A 26,706-nucleotide genomic window follows, 5' to 3' on the forward strand; every position below is an offset into this window, starting at 1 on the left:
GAGCACCACAGAAACATACAGAAATTAATATAAATTAGAAGAAAAGTGAAGCGGATGAAGAAAAACACTCTCTTCTCGAGTTCAGTGAAAGGTAGGCCCAGCTCATTTTTACCGTAGAGCCTCTTTACACCACCCTGATTATGTAAATGGACCTAAAATAAATTGGACTTTCGCTCGCTCTGACACCACCTTCCATTGCCAGTGATTTACGGAAGCCTTTGTGCAAGTTAGAACCAGGCCCAGCTTCTCTGGGCCACATTTTAGAATTTAAAACCCAAGATAATTGTGGTGCAGTCAAGACTGGAAGCAGCTTTGTAAAATTGGTTAATACCCAGATTTGGGTTTCTTCAATGGCTTAAATGGAGTGGCATATTATCTCCTCTATAGTCTGCCTAAAAGATAGATTTGATGTCTGCGAGCAAAGACATGAAATTGCTATAGGCTTCCGCTCTTATAGCCTGCCACCTATTTGATTTATGTGATAAGTGATCTCAGATGACCCTCCAAGGCACTGAACCATTAGAGAGTTATGTTGCACAGTGATAAGAAATCTTCAGAGATGCCTAAATCTTCTTTTACCACTGGGAGTTTCATCTGTTCTGGAATAAAGAACATTTTTATGTATGATGTTGCTATCTTGCTAGCCATACTAATATTCAAAAGGATACACAGACTTAAATCAATAGCAAAGCAACAAAGACCTTAAAACTGAAGTAGTCACCAAATGAATACTAGACAGCTCTTTTAGGCTTTATCTTTGTTCCTTTCATTCAGATTCTTGAAAACTGAGCAGCTATACAGTTTCAAATTCAAGTCTTCTGTTAATCTTTCCACCAGGCAGGAAGCTGGCAAAAGCACTTTTCAGTGCAAGAAGTCCCGGAAAGTCACATCACCCATTTTGGGCTTCCTTATTATGGGCTTTGTGAAACCATGGGTTGGATCCTTCCTTTTTTTTTTTTTTTTTTTTCCCCCACTGAGTTTCTTTAAATTCAGAGATCCAAGTTCCTCCCTGCCTAGAATGAGTAAGTGTTTAGGATCTCAGGCTGGATGTGAATTCTTGACTGGGGTCAAGGAAAGCACGGGCAGGTAATTTCTGGGGTTTACGTCTGACATCTTCCCACGCAGAAGGCACTGCTGATCCGTGCTCCTCCAACTGAACTGGTGTCTGCTGCTCACTGGAACTTGCTCTAAGGGCAGTTGTAGAAAGGATGTTTGGGGCCACCTTGGCAATCTGCAGAAGGGGTGAAGGGGGTTTTGAGCCCAGCCGGCTCCCCTCCCTTCTGGCAAATAGGGCCAGTTGGCCTCAAAAAGCTCAGGCTTGATCCTCCTTCTGGGTAGCCTCTGAGGGATATTTTCCTGACAGTAAGAAAGGTGTTATGATATTGGCTATGTTCCTGAACTGCAGCTTCCCATCTCCCTTGACACAGCGCCGGGGTTTAATGATCCGTGCAGGCAGGCTAGTCTACCTGAGGGAGGAATCAGACATCTTTTTCTGTTTCTCCTCCATTCTGATGGATCATCTGGTCCATGCAATTAGGACTATAGTAATCTCCTCCCTGGCCCTTTAATAACAGCCTTGATTGGTGACCCGTCGTATTGCATCCGTCCAGCTGTGGGCATGTCCATTCGGTTGCTTTGTTCGCACTGTTGGGCATATTGGAATACATGAGAGCAGGGACTGGTGCCACAAAAGCTTTGGCAGCATCGCAGGCGTGTTTACAACAAGCTGCATCTATTCCTTAAATTCTCCTGCAAGGAAGTGATTTCTCTTTAAAATTAAATTAATGCAAGGCAAAGATGAATAGTCCCCACGTGCTATTTGGCTTTTTGCTCAATGCTGTTTATGAGAGGAAGCTCTTGGCAAAATTAAATGAACCTCCTCTTCCTCAAGCTGGCAAATACTGTCAGTGCTGGTCATCGTACACCTTCATAAATCTGAGATGTTGGCATCCCACATGCACCAGGCAAACATCAAATTTTGTAGAGGGACCGCACAAGGGTGCAATAATCACAGCTGTTTCATGTCAGCATTCAAAAAGCTTACAATAGGATTTTATTCAATGAGCCATTCCTTTTGAAATGCCATTAGAGATATTTGCTAGGAGAAACTGGCCTCAACTAAACGTATTTAATTTTTTACCAAATGCACTGTGGGAGCAGCAGGGATATGCATGAGACAGAAACAAGCAAATACTGTTTATTTAGAATAAATAAACTTTGAGTAAGAATTGAATGCATTCCCTCCTGGCAACAGTTGTGCAAATACAGGCAAGTCCCTACAGAGGTCTGTAGGGGGTCGTGTCCTGACCCAGGTGCTCTTAGAGACCTCCAGTTGCGCCCGTTGAAAGGAGAGAACTGCAATCAGATAGACGCAGAGGAGCAATTCTGCTCCTCTGAAACCAAGTATGTGTATTGTTAAGCCATTTTCTTATTATTCAGTATAGAGGAGGTGAAGTGGAAATTGTAAATCGTAATTCTCCCATTATTTCATCAGACTCCTTTGTTCAAGTTGCTAAGCTCAGACAGGCATGTGTAAATAAAAGGAAAAGCCAAAGATGAGTTTACTCAGGATCATCCCAAATTGGGGTTTGGTCAACAGTGAGCTCCCAGGTAGGTGCCGAAAGCCTGATAATAACCGTGAGTATCCTGTCATCTCGTGTCCGGTCATCTCATGTAGTGGGCAGCCAGCAGAAGGCCACCAGAGGCTTTACACCTCGGCATTAGCCAAAGGACACCTTGTGTTGAGCTCATGGGAGGTAGCTGGTGAGTGGCTGGGCGCTTATCTCTGGTTTTCTCCGAATGCTTTTTGTGTCATTTAGTGAAAATCTTAGAGATTACAGCTTAGTTTCTATATTGAAAGGAAACTGAAAAGTTGGGGAAAGGAAAGAAGCCGAAAGATCATGGGAAGAAAGGCATGACAGAAAGCAAGATAGGAGGTAAAAAATAAAGATGGAACCAGAGAGAGCAGCAGTGCTCAGAGATAATGCAAAGCAATTTTTACACTAGTTATTGACTGAACTCGAGGCACATCTCAGGCTCTGTTTTCTTGTACAAATTATACTGTATCCATGGTAGACTCAGAGCTGGTAGCACAAAGTGCAGGGGAACTCAGCACAGCGCGAGCTCTGGTTCAGAAGTGCTTTTTTCCTGTTCAGCATAAACACAGCATTGCACATGACTGCAAAAACGTGAATCAGCCCCATAAAAATAATGAGTTTCAAAAATGATAAACTTGATAGTTTCTGGCATTTATTATACTCACAAGCTTTTTCTCCACAGCCCTAAAGCTTAGTCATACCTTTCAAAACAAATACATGTAGAAACTGAGATCTTTCTACATTGAGATAATCCACCAGCTGTGAGTTTAAGAAAATATATAACCTGAGAGTCACAGCAGATGTATGAGAGCTGGAAAACACTGCAAATTGAATCTGATTGGCATCAAAGCAGTGCCTGGCTGTATCTGCATGGTCTTTAGCAAGAAGATAAGAACAGACTTTATCCGCAGTCCAAGCTGGCTGGATACATCTAGTTCCACCCTGAAAACCTCGCTAGGTACGTGCATCGTGCTGAACTCAGCCCACCAACCTTTCCCAGCTGGGAATGGCAACGTGAAGGCACCCAAAGCAGGACCCGAAGCAGTATAAGCCCTGCAAAACATGACCAGGTTTTATGGGCATCCAGCTCAGCTATGGCACAAGCTTGGCACTGCTTAAATAACCTGCCCATCGATGGTGGAGAGGTGATTTCAAGGAGTGACCCTTGGTGGCATGGAGAAACCGATGCAGTCAGCACCTGTTGACATGGGGGAGAATATCTTGGGTCCCCTTGAGAAGTTCTGAGTCAGGTCCTGAGCCGGGCAGAGACGCTGCTTCCTCATGCGATAAGTAATTTCCCCAGCATGTTTGTGTGTGTGAAAGAGAGATAGTAAATTTGTATTTATTGAGATGGAGCCAGACAGCAGGAGTAAAGCAGAACAAGACGTGTCAGAGCTGGGATTTATTACTGACACAGTAGACCATTTTCTTTTCATTTTGACCATAATGTCGTTCTGAGCCTCTGCCAGGCTTTGAGAGCAGAGCCATTCGTGAGTCCACCCCCTGCTTCACACCCTTCATTTTTCTCACTTTGCAGGTTTTGACTGAGCTAATGCTTTCAGGAAAAAAGACTTATTGATTAGAAAGAAGTCACTTGCAGCATCTGGGCTTTTATTGGCCTCGTCCGTGAGGTGTTTTTAGCTGTTCGGTGGAGGTGCAGGTAGTGTTTGTTCTAACACATTTAGTAAATTCTCCTGGTTCCCTGCCCTTGTTTCTCAGAGCTTTCTCACGTTGTCTGCTCTTCCTTGTCACCTGTCCAGAGCAATCCCGTTCAGACTGCAGCATGTGACAGGATCACCTCAGCTGCTCTGGAGATTATCATCCTTCTCCTCCTCCACATTTTAATTTGCATGTTGTCTTTCGTTCCAAAACACAAAAACAGCCGTTGCCCCTCATCTTCATGTGATTCTTGTTATTACCTAGATTTTATAGCTAAAAACTAGTGGATAATCCTGTTAGAGGGATCTAGAGCAATTTCATTTGAAGTTCTTCTTTCAGCGAGAGCAAAGACATCCGGCTGTGACAAGTCTAGTAGTCAAGTATTAATTCTGTCGTAATTTCTGCACGTGACCAGAATGCTAACAGTTGTTACTTATAATTGCCATAGTGCAAAGTTGATCTGTAAAAACCCACCCTGACAGGAGACATTTTTGCACTTAGGGAAAGAGAGGTTGTGATGGACTGGGCTGTCCTTACAACTACTTGCTAGTTGGGTTGCGTACGGAGATGTGCAGCACATGGACTGCAGTAGACATAAAAACCTGACTTAGGGTGTCTTTACGCAGTGAATTCCTGCAGATGCTGGGTCATACAAACATGTTGGCTAAGAAGCCCAAGGTGTGTTAGCTTGGGCTCAGCACTCTGCTGAGGCAATCCCACAGTTTTTGGTCAGGATTAAGCACGATGAAAGCAAGAAGGTCACGCCTGCTCGGGGATTGCAATCAGCTTACATCTGATCGCATCAATCAAAGAAATACTGCATAATACCAAAACAAAAATCATAGCAATTTTTATACTCATATTTTTGTATATTCAAGCGTGTGATGATGATGTTTAATACATTTTGTTGTTGTTGTTCTCCAGTAAAGTTAAAATATATTGAATAAGGATTATTGTAATAATAGTAGTAGTCCTACAAAGGCCTATGAAAACTGAACTAAGACTCCCCTGAGTTTCCCTGTTGCCTTCAGAGACATGTATGTGGAAGGGTTTTAGCCAAGTGAGATGAGTGTTTAGCTGAGGGTGCCACCCAAGTGCCTCTCTCCCTCATGGCTCACCAACTCCTCGTTCCTCTTCAGCTCCTCACAGTATGATTGATCAGGCAAGTTGCGTGTCCTTGTGTCATTTAGGAAATAGGTGCCGCCGTGTGTCTCAGATCAAGACCGTGAACTGCTCTGCATAGTCCTGATGACCCCATTTGAGCGCCTTTTCTGGAACTTGCAGAGTTTAATTCCATTCCACCTTGGACGTCCCTGGAGTGTCTTGGAAAGGCACTGAGCGAGTTTATCCAGAAGCTCCCGCACAGATATTCTGGTGTCCTTTTGTTAAAACAGATAAACCACCAGTCATCAGTTCCTAGCAGTGTGTGTGTCTGGGAAGCCGTGCCTATAGCCAGGGTTGCAGCACCTACAGAAGACTCTTGACTCAAAGAGATGGAAGTATGAAGAAAAAAAAGAGGTACCTACAGGGGTGGCCAGTCTGAGGTTTCTGGATTTCTCCTGATACTAAGAGAGTCAGAGCGATGTACCGATGATACTTTCAATCTAGTTTTTCACCTACAGAAGCAAAGCAACATCTCTCAAAGGCGGTTTCTTTCTTGTATGGCTTGCAAACAATACAGATGTTTCGGAAATCACGACTATCTGATCTGAGTGCAGTGAGAATGCCAGAAAAGGACCAAATGATTTAAACAGGAGCTGTTGTGGTTACCACAGCCCATTGACTCTGTAAATTGTGTCCCAGCTAAAGAATTTGTATTGCTTAGCAGAGTGAGATAGTCTCTGAAGTGACTTTCAGATAATGTTAGTGACCTGCTAACCCATGTTAGCGCATTCCCTTGAACTCTGCAAGTTGCTAATCTTGCTAAGACAAATAGGAACTTGCAGCTTAACATGTCTCAGCTGCGTGTGTAATAAGCAGCGGGCTTCAGCAATTAGCTCCCCGGGAGCCTGCCACGTTCAGGCAGGGTCCTGGTGTTAAACCTCAACAGTTGCTAATATGAGAACTTTTTAACTTGTGTGAGAACAAAGAATTGTACTGGTTTTATTTTTAGCAAGAGGAATCCAGAATCTGTATTATTCCCACTAACATTTTTTTTTTCAGTTGAGATATGAAAGCAAGTGCAAATCAGCAAGTGCAGCCAGGAATAAGAAAGGAAAAAGAGTATCCTTAGAAAAGAAGCATCTGCTAGTCCTCAAGCTAAGAAGCAGCAGGGAATATTGGGAAAATAACTCTAAGATGCCCAGATTTATCCAGGCACTTACCTGCACAGCATGCAGAAAACAAACCTCTGCATCTGTTGGTCTGTGGGTGGGGGCTCTCATGCGGGTATGTGTGTTTGTGTAGGAAGAGAAAACACACCTTAAGGAAATGTAAATAATAATATTATCTGTAGATACTGAGGACAGAGGAGAGAAAGAGAAACAGCTGTGTTTTTTAATGAAGGCTGCTGTATGCTTGGACATGTAATGACAGCGTGTACATTGGCATGCTGGATGCAGAGCTTCTTTATAAAACATGGGGGGGTTACCTGTTATTTTCTCGTGGAAATTCAGAAATGCATTGCGCCTTAGTTTGGATGTTCCCATTGAAATCAGTTCCTTCTATTCAGACTGCTGAATCTTTCAAATTATGTATTTTAATGACTTAAGTAGCTATTTTGCTCAGCTAGCGATGCGGACCCGTGTGAAGTCCCTGGTCAAACCAACCCTGCTAGGTTATTATAAGTAGAAACATTACAGGGAGGAAAAAAATAGGGCGCCTGCTTTTAATTAAAGGAAGTGGTTTTAATTATATGTTTTTAATTATGAGGGAAGTGATTTGCAAAATAACAAAATAAAGAAATGACTGCTCCTTTCCTTAAGAACATGTTCTCACGCTCGTGGATTGGAGCAGTTGTCATATTCCTGGTAGGTAAAGAGTGCCTGACTGTCACAAGAGTCTTCTGCCCATGGGTCCCTTTGTACAGTTATTCATTACAGCTCCCAGGGAGTCTGCCAAATACTGTTCCCCTTTTACAGATAGAGAAACCGTGGCACAGAGAAGCAACGTGACTTGATAAATCCAGATCGTGTTTCCTGCCTAATATCTTAGCCACTGGAAATCTTCTGCCAAGAATGCCTGTCAAAGTTGTCTCTCCAGAAAAAAGATTTCTATATATATTAAAAAAGGGCGGGGGGAGGGGAGAATCAGTGAAAAACCCGGGCATGGATGCAGCTGCAGAGAAGTGGGGAGGAGCTGTACGGCAGCAGCAGCGTGAGCTCCCCAGTGCAGTAGGTTCAGGATCACACATGTGGCCCATGGAGATGCTAATGGTGTGAGGCAACGGCACTCAGACACCCTGTCCGCTCTTGTACATCGGCTCGTACAAGATGCGAGCCTAGCAAGTTCCTCAGTCACTGAAGGACAGAGAAAACACACATCTCAGACCCTCCCTACAAAGCCTGCAGTAGAACGAAAATCCAAAGTGTGTTTTCTGAGTTTCCCTTTTTCTTTCTGCAGATTAGTATTATGGATGTAAAGATGAGCAGACTTCTACAAATGGGGCAAAACCTCTTCTTTCTTCCTTTTATGATCATCAGAAAATGTCATTTTTTCCCATTTTACAAAGCAGGGAACAGGGCAGAGGCTAAATAACTCGTCCAGGGTATGAAAGCAGATGTGTTGGAAAATGGGGATTGGGGTCACAGTTTCTCTTTTAGAGGCAAAAACCCTTTCTCCTCCAAATGCTTTGTGAAAGCTTGTGCCTCTGGTTCTTTCCTGAGTACCTAACAAAAGCAGCCTATTCAATTCAGAGCACTCCAACCCGAAAGTCTCCGGTTAATGCTCTCCTGCAGTAAACGCACATCAGGCAGTCAGTTTGTCCCATCGGTGTTACTGGTGACCAACACGCTTCAGTGTGTCCACAGCTTCAGCTGGCTGGGCCAAAACATGCAGTAAACCCACACTGCAGTGCTGACTCCAAATGGAAGAGAGGAATGAAAGGGTGGTGCTGCAGGGAACGTATCTGCAGATAACAGCATCTGTCAAAGCTGATGGATACCTGAAGTCTGGGCTGGCTTAATTATTCTGCAAGGATATCGCTAGGTAGAGTCTTGATAGAAAGCAGCCCCTTTTGAAAGATATCAAAAGGTGCTTGTATACTTGTGTACAAATGTAGATAATGCCTCTTGAGGCTCTTTGTACAAACCCTCTTCTTGGTGCCCTTAGATGCAGAATTCAGGTGGGCTGTTCCTGCTTTTCAAAGGTTATGCCGCAGCAGCAGCAGGGCCGCCTGGTTTTAGGCGCTCTTTGCAAGTAGGCTGGGAGCACCAGAAGCAAAGCACAGCAGCGCTGGATGGCAAAAGCCAGTTGGGGACTTGTGGGATTCACTTGGTTTGTTGTTTTTTGCTAAAAGTCACCACATCTCACCTGCCTTGTGCCATGGTCAGCATGCAGGGCTGTCCACGTGGTGCATGGAGCAAGGACGCTGCTCCGTGGAGCTTTGTCTCTGCACTGCTTGGGACTTTTGGAGAGCATTGTGCTGCAGGGGCCTTTGGAAAAATAATGATGCTTCGGAAATGAAAAGAGGTTTGGATAGATTTCCTTACCCGTGCTGGAGATTGTCCCCTCCTCTGGACAGCACTAAATCTTTCCTGCCAGGGATAACTGGTCCTCGGGGCTTGTAGCAATACTTCTGGAGAGAAAAACGTTTTGTCTTTGGAGTGGATAAAATTGTACCAGGCGGCAGGTGCTTTCAAAACATTTTTGAGGAAAGCATTCCCGTGGGTGCCTCTCAAGGCTTCACCTGTAAAGGACACAAGGCAGCGGGTGATGCTGTCAGTGCGCCTCAATTATTTTCCCGGGAACAAGGCAGTGAGGCTCGGTGGTGATGCAGACCTCCAAAGCTGCAGCTGGAAGGAGTCAGTGTTTGAAGGGAGAAGGAAGAAGAAGGGCTTTTCTCTGCTTTTCCTTTTCACTCCATAACGCAGGGAATTTCTCACAGGCCAACAAGGAAATCTCTGTGTAGGTCCCATTCAGAAACGCTGTCTGTTGGCCAAGCGTCACCTTTGTGAGCAGCGCATTAAGCTAACACGGCGAATAGATTTTTCTAGAGAGAGAGGAGTGCTTTGCTACGGTGCTGTCTTTACTAATGTGTATTCTTCTGCTTTCCATCAAACAGTCAATGAAGGCTCAGGTGAAACCAATCAAAAAGAGACATCGACCTGTGACATTTGCCAGTTTGGGGCAGAGTGTGACGAAGATGCAGAGGATGTTTGGTACAGTAACTTGGTCTACTCTTCTATTTTAATGAATGTTGTATTATTGAAATATACTGTGAGTTAGAAAGCATTTAAAATATTGGATATTCAATTTTCTGCACCCAGAGATTCATCTGACAGTGACTGAGGTGGTTATTACTCTAAAAAAATGTATAAAACAGATTGGTTTATAATTCTTGAACATGCACAATTTAGAAAAAGTCCAGAAACACTGTTATCCATTTTGTTGCAGTTACAACTTATGTTACTCCATCTGGGGTTTTACAGCTTTATTCTTTGATAAAAATAGAACTGGGAAAACTAATTGACCTACAGCTTTTCTGGTTAAAAAGTATCATTAATATTATCATCATGTTAAGTCATGTGTGGCATTAGAAATGTGGAAAATCTGTCTCACTTTTTTCTAGTTGCTGGAGTCAAAGATCTAACCCTCAAACGTTTGAAGTAAATAGAGTGTACATTCAAGCATTTTCTCAATGGAAATTTATTTTTTATTTTTAAAAAGAGGTTTTTAAAATCTTCTTGTTTGTTCATTTGTTTTAAACCTTAATCACATAAGCTGAAGGGAAATAATTCTATCAACTCAGAATATTTTTCTGAATTTTTCAATTTGCCTAGATACTATGCAAATACTTCATAGTAAGTCAACTTTAAACTAATCATTTCATCGTGATTTTGGAACAGCCAATGTAGATCAAAAAGCAGCTATTCACAGAGCTGTACTTCTAAGGCTGCCTTTATAGCAAGACTCATATTTCTAAGTAATTAATATAAACTTAGAGAGACAACAAAATAATCATGCAAATGTTAGAGCTTTTGATCTGAATGATGCTTCTGAAGCTGAGGGCTGACAGCAGTTAGAGGATGGATAGAGAAACTGGGCAGTGAGATACCAGTAAGGCACTATTGCCCAAACTTCACCTTGAACAGTAAGAATGGAGCAGAGGGGAATGAATGAATGAATGATGAACATGATAATTGGGACCAGTGTTGGGCAGCTGACCTCATCCACACAGGGCATCCATGTGATATTAGTCAGGCATGACATTATAAACATTTCTGCTATTCAGTGAAGCAGCTTAGGAATATGGTAATCCATTTGTGCTCATTTTGGTTTGTCTTGCTAAGCTTCTAATAACCTCTTGTTCTAGTCTTTAAAAAATACCAAGCAAACAAGCCACAGAAGTCTTGCTCTGTTTCCAGTTACCAAAAGAAATTGTTGTGTTAAAAAACAGGAACAAGACGCATCTTGGTTACAGGTTTGCAATAACGCAAAGAGATTTGCATGGATGAAAGTGCTTAATTTTGACTCTGTTTAAGGAAATTACTTCTGGTGTCAGGATTTTTGCTGTCTCCTTGACCAGTTATCCCTGAGAGTTTGGTGGTGCTGTGTTGAAACAAAATGATGGTTAAATTAATACATCAAAATCCACAGTCTGATGCTCATGTTTTCATAATTAAGTGCACTTTCAAGTTGGAAGGCAGCAGAAGAGAGGGGCGAGGAATAAAATTAGCTACCAGATAACATTATTAATCACAAGTACTGTGTAGCAGTGTTTATTTTTTTCCAGAAATAGTTCGATAAAAGAGCCGGATCCAACTTACCCCAGTAACGTTCCCACTACAGCTTCTGCAACTAATTCCTCCCCTTTGAAACAGCTTGGCGTATACAGAGCAGCGGAATAGCTGCAGGAGCTGAAGTTCTCAATCTTTATTGACAGGTAGTCGTTCTGCAGGGGAAGATGCTTCTCGGGGTGGGAAGCAGGGAAGGGCATTTGCTGGGAAGATGTTAAAAGGCAGTAAAGCAGATTTCCAACCAGAAGTAAAAAGACCGTGCAAAGCCTGTTAAAGGTCCGCTTTGAAGTAAACAACTTCATACGCCACAACAGAGCTCTGCTTTCCTGTCCCTGCCCCTCGATTAGTCGTGGATAAGCGTCTTTCTAAAAAATGAGCCTTCCGGGTGTTAGTTCTTTGTTATTCTTATTTCTGGAATAAAAGCGGGCCATGTATGGGGAACCTAGATCCCTCTTTCAAATGTACATTAATTGAATTTCCGTGTTTGGCACCAGATAGTTATATCTTGGTGCACTTCCCCCCTCTCCCTGCGAAGATTTGGTGTGCAGAAAATGCCCTTAAATTAAATGGGAAACGAAATTCCAGTTTACTGTTCAATCGATGCTTTTACACCTGTCTAATTTCAGATGTAAGCAGGGCTCCTCTGGTTATCTCAGCCAACTGATGAGGTTTCTAAAAGTCCAAATGAGGTCAGGGTTCCCAGCAGCCCCAGAGCTGCTGTTACGGGATGAGAAGCCCAGCACTAGCGGTGTTCCCTATCCATCAGGGGGGTGCAGGATCCGTGTCCAGTCCACTCTAAGTAATGGGGATGCACATTGGCAGCAGAGCCAGACCTTAGAGAGCTGGAGATGTGAGGCTGGCTGTTTGCCTAGTATTTCTAGGGTGTCAGAGTAGATCAGAGGAGAGAGCACAGGTGTGATAGCAGATGTGGTTGGGCTGCTGATGATTTAAAGCGACAATTAACATTATTCTGCATTGCCACAGTCTGTTATTTTTCAGTCCCTTGTCTCTGGTTTAACTCTTTTTTTGTTGTTATTCATTGTCAATTGTCACTCAGCTGAATTGTGCTATTGTAGTGTGTCACCATTATTTTAAAATCGTTTTATTTGCTTAAAACCAATCTGTTAATGGCTAGACTCCTGGGATTTCGGTAGGGTTTTGCCACATAAAAGACATCTCGAAGGGCTAAGATACGTGTGTGAACATTTTCTGGAAAGTACGAAGAAAAGGCAGAAAAGAACCGTCTGTAATAACAGGTTTTCTGAGGCATGGTAAAACACACATATATTATTATCCTATTCTGCAGTCTAATATCACAAGAGTGAATGCAATTTGGCATTCCATTAGTGAATCTCTTTCTCTGGGTTAAAAACAAAGACTGTTCAGTTGAAAGTCTTTAACATCTTGCTACTTTAATATGTGAAAGCTTCTTGTCACTAAGAAGATCGTGTATTACTGGCATTATTCCCACCTTTAATGCATTTTGCACCAGTGAGCTTCATGAATATTTAAAGCAGGGCAGTGGCTATGCTCTTTAGCACTGGATTGCAATCTATTGGTAAATTAGACATTTGGTGTTGCTTACTTTGGGTTTTATTTCTGAGCTGCCTAAGGAATAATTGATTTTGTAAGACAGGGCTACTCAACATAACACCCCGAGAGATATACTTAAAAGGAAATGAAGAATGAAGCGTAACGCTCTGAACAGTGGTGTGTTTCTAAGATCTTCCAAAAAGCATCCATGAAATACTCACTCACTGTATATAAATAGTACTCACCAAATGGAGTGCCTGCTCATCTGCTAAAGTGGCTTAGTGTCAGTACATAACCATGTCAAAAACCTAGATTCCAGTATCAATCTCCTCCTTATGAGCCACCGAGGAAATAAGAGCACTCCACACTGGGCAAGCCGTGGTTTGGATGGATACTGGGCAGCTATTCCAGAGGTCCATGACACGTCCAAGTAAGTGAAGGGAGATAAATAATAGCAAAAACCCCTCTGTTGAATTTCCTTTTGGAAGACACGGAGAAGAGAGGACAGGAGTGTTTTCTTAAAGCAAGATTAAAGCCTACAAACCTCTGACTTGTAGAGTTAATCAAAATCAGAATGATGAATTGGGGTTAGATATGCATGCTTTTCCTTTGAATTTCAAAATCAGAAGGTCAGCCAGCAGCAGAGACTCAAAGTGCAGGATTGCCCAGGATAAGATGCAGTTTGCTCGCAGTAAGGAGACGCAGAGATGTCCAACACGCTCGGGAGAGAGTGCCCTGCAGCCTGGCAGTGTCCAAGGAGGCCATGCCTACAGATTTCTCCTCTGCCTTCCCCACAGGAGGAAGAGGAGAGGCAGCAGCGTGCCTGGCCCCAAGTGCCTGACCTCGAATGGGCTGCACAGGGCTCTGCAGCATGGCACACTCGATGCCTAGGGCAGAGGAGGGAAGTCCCTCAGATCCCACTTCCTCCACCCTCGGATCCGGGGAGGGCAGCAGGTTTTCTGAAGTGTTTGATGCCTGTCCCAGAAGGGCAGAAAGGCAGCCTTCCTGAGATGCTGAGCATGGTGAAGGAAGGGACAAGGCTCTCCTACGTGACGTGCAGCCAGGTGGTGTTCCCAAGGGAGGCGGTGGAGTTGCAGCATGTCCCTTGCGTCCTGTGCTTCTTTCCGCATGGCTGAGACAATAAACTCCACTTAGCCACAGCAAACAGACGCTCAAGATGTATTAAGAAGGTGAACTGTTCCAGTCTTTTGTTTTCATATCTTACTGCTAATCACTAATATATGGCGGGTGCATGCTCCTGTACAACAGGCAGGCAATCCACAACACGTGAGGATGGTGAAACTGCTTTCTCATGCAAGTAGACTGCACTGTACACGAAAGATATCTGTGCAAATCATGCAGCTGCCATCAACCACTACCCCTGTAATCAATACTGCTCCAACAATCAATATTTATCTTTATTATAGTATAGAAAGAAAACACATAAAAGAAACGAATGATTTTGCCAGCTTCTCAATCCACCCAGCAATTAGGTCAGTCAGCTTTGGGTCCCTTCCCCCTTCCATCAGTTGCTCTCATCGAAAGCATCTGCAAACAAGATGCTGTACTACTATAGAGTACTAAAAGGTAGTTTGAAAGCTCACATACTTTACACGGGTATTGGCTGCTTCATGTTCAGCAGTGTGTATAATAACTGTGTGTGACCTACTTGTTCCAGATGCAGAAACAACGAGCTACTTTAACATCTGCAATGTCCTGTGCATTATACAGTAGCTATATGGCAGTTTCCTGCTGCTTTCCTTTCTCTTCCAGAGAAAGAAGTAGGTCTTAAAACATAGTGGTTGGATTCATGGTTCAAATAAACACCGAAATGGAATTAAATAATTAAAATCCTCAATCTTGCAAAGGCTAACATTTCTGCTTAACTTGAGATCATACCTAAGGCATAAAACACGGTTGCTGCTGCATAGATCTTCATGGGGAGCACGGTAGTCATGTCTAATAACAGCAAAGCAAAGGGACTGTGGCATGCAGTCTTTGCATTGCACAACAGGAGACAACCAAGCAGCTTACACCCTCTGAGGATCTTAGCCCTGGCCTAGTAGCAGAGCTGCCTCCACTGTCTGCCACGATTCCTCTCAGGTTTCTCGCTGGCAAGCTACTGAGGTATTGTAGGTATCTTTCAGTAGACCGTTTGAACTTAAAACCAGCCCAGGTTAGTGCCCAACCATGTCCAGAGAAAGATTCCCACTGGCTTTAAAAGGGCCTTAGATCAAGACGTGATTTTCTCCTTTCTCAGTGATGAATCCATAGAAAGAGCAAGGGAAGATATGGGGAACAGGAAGTTACGTTTATCTTCAGAGAGCATTTCTCTAAAAGCAGCTTATGGTCCAATCTTTTTTGAGGAGTGGGAGGCAGGAACGAGCACGTTGTATTTCTAAGTTGAATGCACTAGTGGCTTGGCCAGAAAGAAGTAATGCTTGGAAAAATGATGACTTGTTTGGACATCTGCTGAAATTGTTTTACTCTGCATACATTTAGTTTGGTTTTAGTCTAAAACAGCCATTTTTTCCCAGTCAGGTAAGTTTCCGAAAATCAGCTTACCATCTTTACATCCTATATCCTGTGCCAAAGTATCCTATTTAATTTGGAAGTGAGACTTTGGTCCCTAACTCCCACAGGTTGGTACTTTGGGGAATTTGACCTTTCCATCCACTGAGTGACCACAGTCCTTCAGAGCCTTATGCTCACTTGACAAGCTCCTGCCTTTCCAGATTCTCAAGATTTATTTTCCTAATAACATCCTTTAAAAAAAAATGTTTTTAACATAAGCCAAGATTGTCTAGAGTTACTTATACTTCATAGTGTTTTATTACCAATACACTTTGGAGCGGTCTGGTAAATAATTTAGCCTACCCAAAGAAATTGACTGTATTTTCTCTATGCATCAAGGAAGTCTGTCATATAGACTATATATCATGGCTCTAAATGTTCTCAGATAAATGCAAAACTGCATTGTGTTCCATCTGTACTATTCACCCAAGTAAGTCTTTTAGGGACCCTATATGATACGTACATTTTTTATCTTTTGCAATTATAGCAAAACTCACCATGTGTCCAGGGGATAACACTCTTACTCAGCCATAAAGCTTATAGATTTTTATCCTTTCAGATGCTTGGTCCAGACTTGGGTTTCAGTTTCAGTTTCAGAGGGTGAACTTCCAGCTTATGTAAGTCAATGAAAGTTATTCCACCGACTTCAGTGAGGCAAATATTCTCTCCCAGTATCGTAAACAGGGAATAATTTCTTGGTAGCCAGTGGAGCCTTTCACTGGCAGAAGGGAGAATAGACTCCATACACAGTTGTTCACAGAGTGCAAACTTGGAAATTGTGATGATAAAAGCAGAATTTGGCTTACTGACTGCTTCAATTGCTTCAGAGGAAATATTGATTTGTGAAAAGCCAAAAATAGCTTCTGAGATTTTTTTGTTTTGTTTCCTTGTCTTATCATCTTTCAATGCTCCTGTACTAGGAAGACACAAATTCTTCTGAAATTTAAGGGGGGAATAGCTTATAAGGCATGTAGAGCTGTCACCTGTCTTTACAATGATTAGTCTTTTCAACTTAAAGTAAAAGTAAAAAACTGCAATTTTAAAGCGTGGCTCAAAATAGCCAAGTTTTCGTGTCAGGTTTACACAGCCTAGGGGCCCACCACTCCGTTCCTGTGGACAGGAGACACAGAGGCAGCAGAGGAGTGGGTGGTCACGGCAGGGAATGCTGGGGACAGACTGGGGAAGGACAGAGGGCTGCGAAAGTAGGGAGATAACCTAAAGCTGACTTCCAGCCGCTCTGCTTTGCTGTTTGCTGGGCAGCACGGAGGAGCCACCATGGATTATGGAGGCCCTACCTGTAGGCAGCACAGAGGTCCTCTTCGCCGGTGCTTGCTCTGCCTGAGCCTCCACAGGCAGCGTGTGGCAGGCACATTAAACATGTTCATGGTGGGGCATACACGTGCTGGAGGACATGGGGGTGGCAGCACTGCTGGCCTCGAGGTTTTGGCTGTCGGCTGCGTGAAGGCTGATCCATGTGTGTTACAAGGGTGCGTGAGAAAGCAGCAGCATCCCTCTGTATTTTCATTTTGTGCAGATCACTGGGGAGCCTACACAACAACATGGTAGAGCAACCATTTTATGTGCCCCGTTTAACAAGAGAGCTAATGAACCTGGGGGATTTTTCTTCTCTTTTCTTCCACAAGCTGAGACTGCGTCTTTCAGTCCTTGGTAGGAAAGCGTAGCAGCTTTCTGAGTGCACACCTTTATTTGCATTTGAAGGAAAGGTTTTGGCAGTCTGTTCTGTGCTGTCGCTGTAATGCAGGGCATCGTGCAGACCATTCCCAGCCTTGCTGCTTTGTGTGCGGCACACAAAAGGGCCCCGTTTGACTTTGCAGAGCTGTGCACAGGTGCTCCCGGTCAAAGCCACCACCCGGTTGTGCAACCCCATGTCTGGGAGACCCTGGGCTCACCTGATTGCGAGAGTGCACATAAGAGATAATATGATAATGCACATCAAATATTAATGTGCATTGACACATAATCACCTGTGTACATCAGGGCATTACTGCATGAAAGAACAAGTGCACAGACCTGGAAGAGCAATGCATCTTTGCAGCTTTTTCATATTTCCTGTTTACTGCTACCTTTTTTGTTACTTAAAAATAAGCTTTCTTTGCTCCCCAGCCCCACATTTAGCCAAAGCCGTGCCCTGGTACTAAACTGCAAGGTGCCTTCATGACAGCCTATTTAGTCTCAATAAAAAGCCGATTGGCCTAATGCGCAATCAAGAAAGGAGTGACATTTATTGCTTCAGTTTTATGATGCTGTGAACTGAGCAAGATTTGGAGTCTTACAGTGCCTTCAGGGGGCAGGAGATCACCAGCAATGAATTGTATTTATACCTTTTCCAATTTCCTACTAGCATTTTAGCAATAAATAGGCTGTGTTGTTATTGGGTTTTATGTAAGTATGTTTACGAAAGCAGGGATACAACTTTGTAGTTCAGAATTACAAGTGTCGGCTAAATAGATCAGCAGAGAGAATAACTACATAAAGCACTGGGAAAGCACTTTCCAATTTATTATCAAATGTCTTAATAGAACACTTCATCTCTTCCATCCCACTTTATGTTAACTATTAAATTAAAACTACATCCGTCGCAGAAGGTCGGCAGCTCCTTCACATGCCCATGTAGGAACATCAAGGCCATGATGTGTTCACACATCCGAGCCATTAAAAATACATCCCATGCATTAAATATCAGCCTGGCAAAAGCTCAATACAAGCCAAAGCGCAGGGCTGACCTCAGGCTGGCAGGTGTCCCTTCCCCACAGCAGCCATCTCCTGCCCCGCTCCTCGGGGAGCCCACCGCGACGCCAGACCTTCCCCACGTGTGCTTGCAGGATGCAGGCGGTTCTCTAGAAAGCAAATCACAGCTAAAAGCCTGCGTGGGATGTGCCCAGACACAAAGACTTAATTGCTGTCTCTCGGTCTGCCGGTTTTGTAACGAAGGCCTCCCACACTGAGGCGCTCCTGGGACACGAGTCCCTCTGGGAGGTGCAGGTGGGTGGCACTGATCTGTGTCCCACACATGAAGAGGGTTACTTCTACAGCAGCGTTCAGCTACAGAAAAAGAGGGTTTCTTAGAAAAAAAGAGGGTTAGCAGTGCTCTCTTCTTCTTGTACATGTGAAGCGATTTGCTCCAACTTGCACAGGTCCCAGTCTCATACCTGTGGGCTGCACCAAGATCTCATTTCACCACTGTGCGGGATGACATGAGGTTATCTTGCGTTATTTCCATCAGCACAGGAGGTGCAAAGCCCGGAGGAGAGCCTGCAGTACCTTCCTAAAATTTCATTAAATAGCTAGACTGGATTTTATTTTGTAATTGAAGTCAGCCTACTTGCCGAGCAGCCAGTTCAGATGGTCCTGCCTCAGGCAGGTCTCCTCGGAAGCAGGAGGCACGGGTCTTTGAGGACACAGAGCAGTCTGTGGTGAGGGTTAGTCTGATTCTGCACGTGTGAAGGAAGCCTTTACAAGGAGGAATTAGTTTACTGTGGTTTTCGTCTCACTGGTGATACAAAGGTCACTCATAATGTTGCCTTCCCCACCGGCAGTGGATGTCTCGCATGCTGTGTGGTATGGGGCTTGTGACACACAGGTGTTCATCCCTTCAGTCTCTCGTAAATCAAGGCCCGCTTTCAGAAGTAACTTCCAGTGTCGTTAACAAAGCTGTTATGTGGAAGCACAAACCAGAAATTTGCCATGGGTCCCAGCCCAGCTGGTGCCACATTTCTTGGTGAGCAGATGGAGCCTTCCTGTGTGGCCAGGCCCGTGCCAGGACCTGCAGCTAGGCCGCTGTCCCCTGCTTCCCGACGGGCCTCGCAGGCCGGGGTGGAACGCGGCAACTCATTGGAACAACTCCTGTCTTAATGTTGGCTGCAAAACCGGAGCCAACGGTATCAGCAGTTGGAGCACACAGCGATAAAATGTTGGTGAAGGACAGCGTCAAATGTTTACAGAGGGAGAGGAAGGAGTCAGCAAAGCTTTGTTTTAACACAGACAGTAGAGACGTGAAGGACACCAAGTGAAGGCAAGCCATAAGAACGCATTTGTTTTATTCTTCGTGCTTTAAATAAACTTCACATATTAGATACCTGTAGACACTTGAATTGGCAATGAACAGAATTAGAAATTTCTTCTCTAGTCACACAGTTGGGGTGAGGATTTTTCCATTGCACTTCAAACCCATGATCAACCTTATAATTCTCTGTGTTTAAAGCATCCAGTCTAGCAAAGACTATCGTGCTCAACTTAGTTCCTTGTAAAGGGAAACGATATTAAAAAAAAATTAAGTGAAACATTTATTTTGCCCTGAAGGTGTTAGTATACAATTCAACGTGCTGTTGAGGGCACCAGAAACATCAGGAAGCCAGATGAAGGTCGTATTATAATTGGTGCTTTGAACTGTAAGAGGGAAGCAAAGGTGAAGTTTGTGATGTTTCCTACAGAAAACTTGGTAAAGAAAGTTATGAAAAAAAAGAGAAAAGAAAGGAGGATTAGGAATCTGCTTTCAGCATCTCACACAGCAGATGAAGGCAGCCGTTTCACGAGCTGCAGCCACCAGGCTGAAGCCTTGGAAAACGGTGGAGTGTGGGACCAGCTCCTCACCGGGGCAGGCAGGTCCAGCATGATGGAGGAGCTGGTGCCCAGACGACACTCACGAAACCTTTTGAAACAACCTCCGTGAGCTGTCATTGTGGCAATTTCAGAGCAAACGTGCTCTGAAAAATGCCTCCCGTTTTTAAGCATTGCCAGTCACTCCCTGCTCTCCAGCAGCAGCGTGGCAGCTGTACAGCGATTACCCCGGCTCCTGGCTCCATGCTGCAGCTAGGCTTACAAAATCTGTTGCATTTGGTATGCAGGGAAGGACAGCAATAAATATATTCTCCACTTTAGTGCATTTTAGCTTGACATATGTCCAGTAAACAACATTTTGGGCTCTTGCAGTCCAACAAAAAAAAAAAACAACACCTGATTATTCAGCGCTTCCTTCTGTTATGATGCTTTGGGGTCCTTCAAATCATTTTCATTATGCACTGCATAATAAAACTCTCTATGCAGGATGCTGATAATTCCTTGCATGGTCTCTGTGATTTCTAATTGTTTGAATAACAGTGTGCTATTGAAATGCCATGCAGAAACATTGCATCACCCTGAGGGAATCAAGCTTTTCTCCTTTTACTCGGGGTGAAGATAAACATTTGAACAGTCGAAATAGGTAAAATATCCTAGGGAAGCCACTGTGAGAAGTAGACGTGCTCAGAGCAGAAGCCAGGCTACAAAGGACAAAAAGGAAAAATAAATAAATAACTAGATAACATTGAATGGAAGGCACTCAAAGAAAGCCACGCTTTTTCTTCTCTTGTGATCTTAAAGCAGAAGAGAAGCACCAGCAGACCCAGGAAAGTAATATCGCATTCTATTTTTGTGCTGCCATTATAAAATATGTATTGTTTATTGTTCTGCACTGCAGCTAAAGTTTTGCATCTGCCTCAAAAATAAAGTTTGTTTTGAAGTAGACTTGCAGCATCTCTACACTCTAAGCCTTTCAATGATGTTTTTAAGAGTGCGGTAATAGGATTTCAGTCTTCCAGCATGCACAAGCAGGTGTTAAGGTATAATTCATAGAATGAGGTAAAAATTGTGTCTGTGCATTCTGAATACATGCTTTACATACTGTTTTATATGGATGTATGTGTGTGTACGTGATATTCAGCCTGCCTCAGTTTTGCCTTCTTCCTGGAGCACAGCTTTGGTGCCATCTTCTTGGGCTGTGTTCTGTAAGCTGCAGAGACCACTGTAGTTCACTTGAGCTTGACCAAGCTACCAGAAGTCCATATGGACTCAACATTGAGGCTTCCAGGACATTGGAGTATGATTTACCTCTCTGTAAAATGTATATAATAACACCAAATCATGGCTGCTCTAGGTCTGTATGAGATCAGTGGTCCACTGATGGCCTGCTACTGAAATGGAGGTGCGCACAGGCCCCCCCCAAAGGAATCCAACTGCTGAGCTGCCCTGATGTGGTGGTGAGGCTGGTAGCAGAAGTGACCTGTAAAGGGCTCTATCAGGCGGTGTGTTTTAACAAGGCATGGTGCAACAGCACAGAGGTGGTCTGAACAGTGGAGGCAATTGAGGCGTGTGAGCACGGACCTGCCCAGCCTGGTTAACCTCGCCAGCCCCTGCTCAGAACTGGTGGAAGTATCTCCACGTGGGATTGTGTTGAGATGTATTCAACATGCCCAAAGCTGCCCGGGTAAATGAGCACTCCTGCCTGCCTCCTGACACCCAGCTGAACCACGCTGCAATGCCTGTTGGAGTATTGAGGCATAATGTTCAGCCTGGCTTCATTTCAACTAGCCTGCTGGTAATGTCAACAAAGGTGCCCTGTCTACCAAAAAGAAAAACCTTGCAGGAATCCAAATGATGGAGAAAACATTTGGGAGTGATTGCGGAGCTCTCAGTACAGGCGTACACTGCCAGGTTAGCTTTAAATGGCCATTTAATGTCCAATTTGGAGGGGCAGGGGCTTGGAGAGGAAACTACTGATATCCGACCAGAAATTTGAGTTTCTGATCACTGCTTTCAAGTCAGAACAGAGGAGGGTAAGAAATCTTACTGGCGGAAATATCATAAATGTACAACAAGCGTGTTTTTATTTATACACTGTTTTATGGCAAAGGGAAGGCTTTGGGCTTTTTTATGCTGCAAAATGTTGTTGTTTTTTTCCTTGCTTTTTTATTTTTGCCTGGAGAAAATATATGACATGTTTAAAATGACTGCAGAATGGAACATCGCTTTCCCTGTAAAATAGTGTGCACTGAGACATGGCTGGATCTCACACTTGACCAAATTAGCATATGCACTCAAATATCAGAGCTCTGACTAGTAAAAATAACACTGGATTTGCATTTTCACATTTTTAGCTCCTGCTTCCCTGTCTGTTTGGTTTTATGCCTTTTTTCTTGACTGACAATTCTCTTTGTGGCAGATTTATTGCTGTTCTGCTGTTTGGACCCTGTAATCAACTAGACACTTGGCTGAAGACGTTAGTCATTTCATTAAGTACTTTTTGCAGATATCTCAGACACAATTTTCTGTTGCTCAGGTTCCAAAAAGCAAATGACCCATGGCCAGCAAAGTCTGAATATGAATCTTTAATAAACAGAGGTAGTACCAACAATGCTCTCAGGTTTCCAAACTACGGCAGGCTAATTAAAATATGTTGAATAGGGAAGAGCTGCCATTGCCATCTCACTCTGACAAAAACATTCCTGCATCTGTTCCCAGTAAAACTGCTCTTTTAGAAGCATGGTCACATTTATCCTTCTTGCTTCCTATCAAGCTACATATGAAACCTCCCTCATGCTACATACAGATAGAGTGTAGTAATTTTTTTTAATTATTTTTCATTTGTACATTGCTGAAAACAAAGACTGAATAGTTGTCTTAGGAGCGGAGATAAAGTGTGGAGTGGGCTTCATTTTATCATCTCTGTGTCACTGATGATTATACTATATTCATGAACTAAGGAAGTATAATTATAGCATTCTCCTGCACTTTATGGGTGAGGAACTATTCTCTCTTTCTATTGAGACACCTCCTTAAAATGCTGTTCCTCACTCCAGGGACAGTCCATCATAGCTGTGAATCCTCTCTTCAGCAGCATTCTCTCTGCAGGCAAAGCCTCTCTTTGTGCTCAGAGAACAATACTATATGCTATTTGCAGGCGAGTGGGGAGGTGGGAGACCAGGCGCTCACTGTGTACTCACCCAGGGCGGGTTCACTGACCCCATTAATTTTTACAGAGACCAGTTCAGTAGAAAGCCAAATTGGCTGTTCCAGCTGGCCAAGCAGCATTGCCATCACTTCTGGGATGCAGACCTCACTGAGGCCTGGCTAGGTTCTTTTTCATGGTCCAGATCTGGATAGGAATGGGCAGCTCCCTACAGAGATCTTCCAGTTGTGCCTTGACACGATGTCCTCATTGCAGGGTCTAGCAATGCCACAAAGCTGTGCCACAAGAGGTACAAAGGCAGTCAGCTCCAAATCCCCCAAGGAGGAGCCCAGGTTTGCCGGTTTTCTTAGTTTGTTTTGTTTCTATGCTTTTGTGATCAGCAAAATAATTAAGTGGATTGTGGGATGTTGAGCTTCTCCAAGATTTTAATCGTATGAAATGGCATAGAATAGAGCATATAAAAGAAACGGAATTCATCAGAGTCAATCATAATGACCTGGAAGAATAAATGTAAGAAATTGAGCCTTGTTTAATGATTGTTTACAGTGACAGCCCAAATTTTAATCAATGAACTTGTGAGCCCCATTACTTGCAGGATGCACTGAGCCTGTGGGACAACATTCAGTATTTTTTCCTTTCTCGGGGGAGCTGCAGGGTATCGGCTGACATCTTAGAAGCACTCCTTCCACACAGATGCTTTTAAAGCTGCTTTTTTTCCCCTGCAGAAAGCATGGGTAAACCTTACACATGTATTTTGTGTATGCTCTTGGGTACAGTTTCATCCTGTGACCCTTAGGAGACCTCATTAACCTTCTCGCAGCTTCTTGAGCCCGAGGAAAAAACAGCCAGCCTTTGTGCTGCCGAGCTTTCTGCAGTGCTACCCTTAGGAATACGGAAACCAAATGGATTTATTGATGTAACTATAATCGGAAGTCAAAGCCAGGATGATAAAATGGTGAGACGGCCAAATTGCTTAAAATCAGAGATGTAGTGCAGGATCTGAAGGACTGAAGGGGGTCTCGCCTGGCCTGGCACCTCACACTGGGGCCCAAGCAGGGACATCACAGCTTGGTTCTCCTCATCCAGCAGGAGATGGTCATCATGCTTCAAGAAGTGAAGGCAGCTTTGCCTCCAGCGATAGGATTTCATTAAATGGAGTATGTGAAGTGCCACTCACTTCGTATTTATTCTGTAAGCGATGGATCCTGCTCCAGAACGATGTGTGCTCTGTGGCGGTGCGTGCCTGGACGCGCACGTTTGCAGTAAATGCTTCACCTTCTTCCCTGTAATTTGCTCTTCTTGACTTTGTGGGCATGGCTGAAATGGCAGCCTGCTTGTTCCTCTAGTCTGAAAAAAATGTGCTTTAATATACTGTCATTTTCCCTGATAAGATGAACACTATAAATTAAACAGAGTCAGCAACCCAGTACATTAATCTTACTGATGAAATCCTACCTTTAGCTTTTCCTGACATATATTTAATGTTGTCTTAATTGTGCAGCCTTTAAATAGGATTTGTGTATGCAAGTGCAGAAGCCATAAGAAGCCACAGCTGCAAGCCAGAAGCTCTCCTCTCAGAGCTGTGCGAGAGGTGGATGACAAACAGACCTCTCAGTCAGGAGATCCTGGTGACAAGTGTATTGCAGTGCTTTTTCATCACCTATCTAGTCAACCCCGAAATGCAGGCTTCATGCAGGGGTTCCCGTAAGACTTGAGCATATAGTGTCATGCAGCAGTTGTCCCTTTCTGGTGTCCCTCAAACACGAGCATCCTGCCGTCTGCACAAGTAGCACGTGCTTCATCCTGCTCATACTGTGCTGCTGTAGGCTTCCTGCCTGGTAGGAAAGGTTGGTCTCGCAGTTAAGGTTTGAGGTTTAGAAAATCTTTGTTTTCTTCTCACTTTTACTGAGAGAGGTCAGAAAAGTCGTTGGGGAACTTTTTTTTTTTTGGAAGGTATCAAAAGATGCGAACAAATGCCTAATAAGCTCTAAAATGGTCTTTGAAGTCAGCGAGAGAGAGGTCTCTGAGATTTCAGAAATCCCACACAAAATGTTTGCATGCGTCTTTAAGCATCTAAACACCTTTAAAAATACGTCTCTTAAGTGCCTTACTCTGAGATTAGCTTTGTACATCCCCTGGGTGTTTTTTAAATTGCATCCCAAGTTGCTTAGATTTCCCCTAAAGAGTATCCTTTTGTTTTAATTTTCTTATTGACTTAATTTTCTCTTGACTTGAGACATAATATATATTAACCCACACTCATTTTTTGTAGCTAGGTGTTGAGTATTGAAGCTGTTTCTTAGCTGGTTTATTACCAAAAAAAAGAGCATATGGCTGATTGTGTCCCATCTGAAATGCAAATGGTAGAGCAACGTGGAAAAAAATTCTGATTACTCGAGCAGTAAACTGTTCCTAATGAAGTGAGTTTGACTAAGGTGGGAAGCTGGAAATGACTGCAGGAAGAAATGACGGCTGTTAATACTGTGGGGGAGCAGAACATCCTTATTCCGCTGATAAGGAGGTTCTTAGGAAAGGGACTGGATGCTTTCTTATATTCTGTATATTCATCAGTGTGGTGAAATTGCTACACAGGGAGCCAGACTCCCATCTTCTACTAGTTATGAAATTGTTTAATTTAATTTATAGCCTTGGATTTTCACCTTTTTCCTCTCTTTGAGCTGAAGTTTTCTGTATTTAGTGATCTACCTAATGTAAAGTAAGCCTAAATGTATACGAGCTGTGGTTCCCCAGATTTTCATTTCACTGGGCGCATTTGCAGAAGTCAGAGACTAAGGGGGGGTGATGGAAGAAATCTGACCCACGCCATCTGATTCCCTGTGATTCCTCTTTCCGAGTCCTTGCCCCCAGAGTTTTTCTGTTGCTGCACCTCCCGTGGCTGAAGGTGTCCGAATGCGTGATGTGAATGGAAGGGGAACTGACTTTTAAACGCTTTCTGAAGTCAAGCAGTGAGGCTGGCAGGCTGGCATTTCCATTACTTATCTTTGAAAAGGCACAGCCGCGGAGCAGGCACTGTGAGGCTGAGTGCGACCAGCGGGCTGGAGATGGAGTGGCACTGGCATTGCTCTACCTTAAATGTCAGAAGGAGCCAGCAAGAGTTTGGATAGCTGCGTGTGCACAATTACATGCTCAGAAGAGCCGAAGCGGCTGCCAGGTTAGACCTCTGGCTTTGTCCCCGAGCAGGATTGCCTCGGTGTTAATGTAAGCCTCACCGAGACTGAGCTGCCTGGTACAGGGGGCGGAGGATGGAAGATTAGCAGGGCTTTCCTCCACCGATGATGCCCAAGGGTGTCTGACATCACTAATGATAATGGAACAGGAGAAACCTAAAGAAAAAAGGCTGCGTTGGAAGGTGGTGGAAGTAATTAGGCTTCTCCAACTTCTGAGCAATGGGCAAGGCTCGCTAAGGTGAGGATGTGTCCACGTTAGCATGTTACTTGAGATCCAGATCATGCTTTTAAAGCAAGACCCCCAGCTGTCCTCACCAAGCTTTTGGTTCACGTCCTGTAGCAGCCCAGGAGCTCACAAGCTGGGTCATGGCCCTGGCGATGCACCTGATGCCTCGCTGGTGCCACCCTCCGTTTTGGCACGGGGGGTCGTCCCTGTAGGATGAGATGTGGTTTCAACATCTCTTCTTGTACTATGATCAGAATGCCTATAGCTGCCATATTACCTGATCCTAAAT

General features: G+C 43.8%; 1 protein-coding gene across 2 annotated transcripts in view; it reads left to right on the forward strand.

The window, feature by feature from the left end:
* Positions 1 to 26,706, forward strand: part of TMEFF2 (transmembrane protein with EGF like and two follistatin like domains 2) — a 329,406-nt gene that overhangs the window by 272,136 nt on the left and 30,564 nt on the right. For both annotated transcript variants that reach the window (XM_080598844.1, XM_080598843.1), the window contains one exon: positions 9,478 to 9,574. In XM_080598844.1, the coding sequence (XP_080454970.1) occupies positions 9,478 to 9,574 (97 nt within the window). The remainder of the gene's footprint in view (positions 1 to 9,477; positions 9,575 to 26,706) is intronic.

This window comes from Anser brachyrhynchus (genome assembly GCF_964034855.1).
Source record: "Anser brachyrhynchus genome assembly, chromosome: 7".
Taxonomy (NCBI): Eukaryota; Metazoa; Chordata; class Aves; order Anseriformes; family Anatidae; genus Anser; species Anser brachyrhynchus.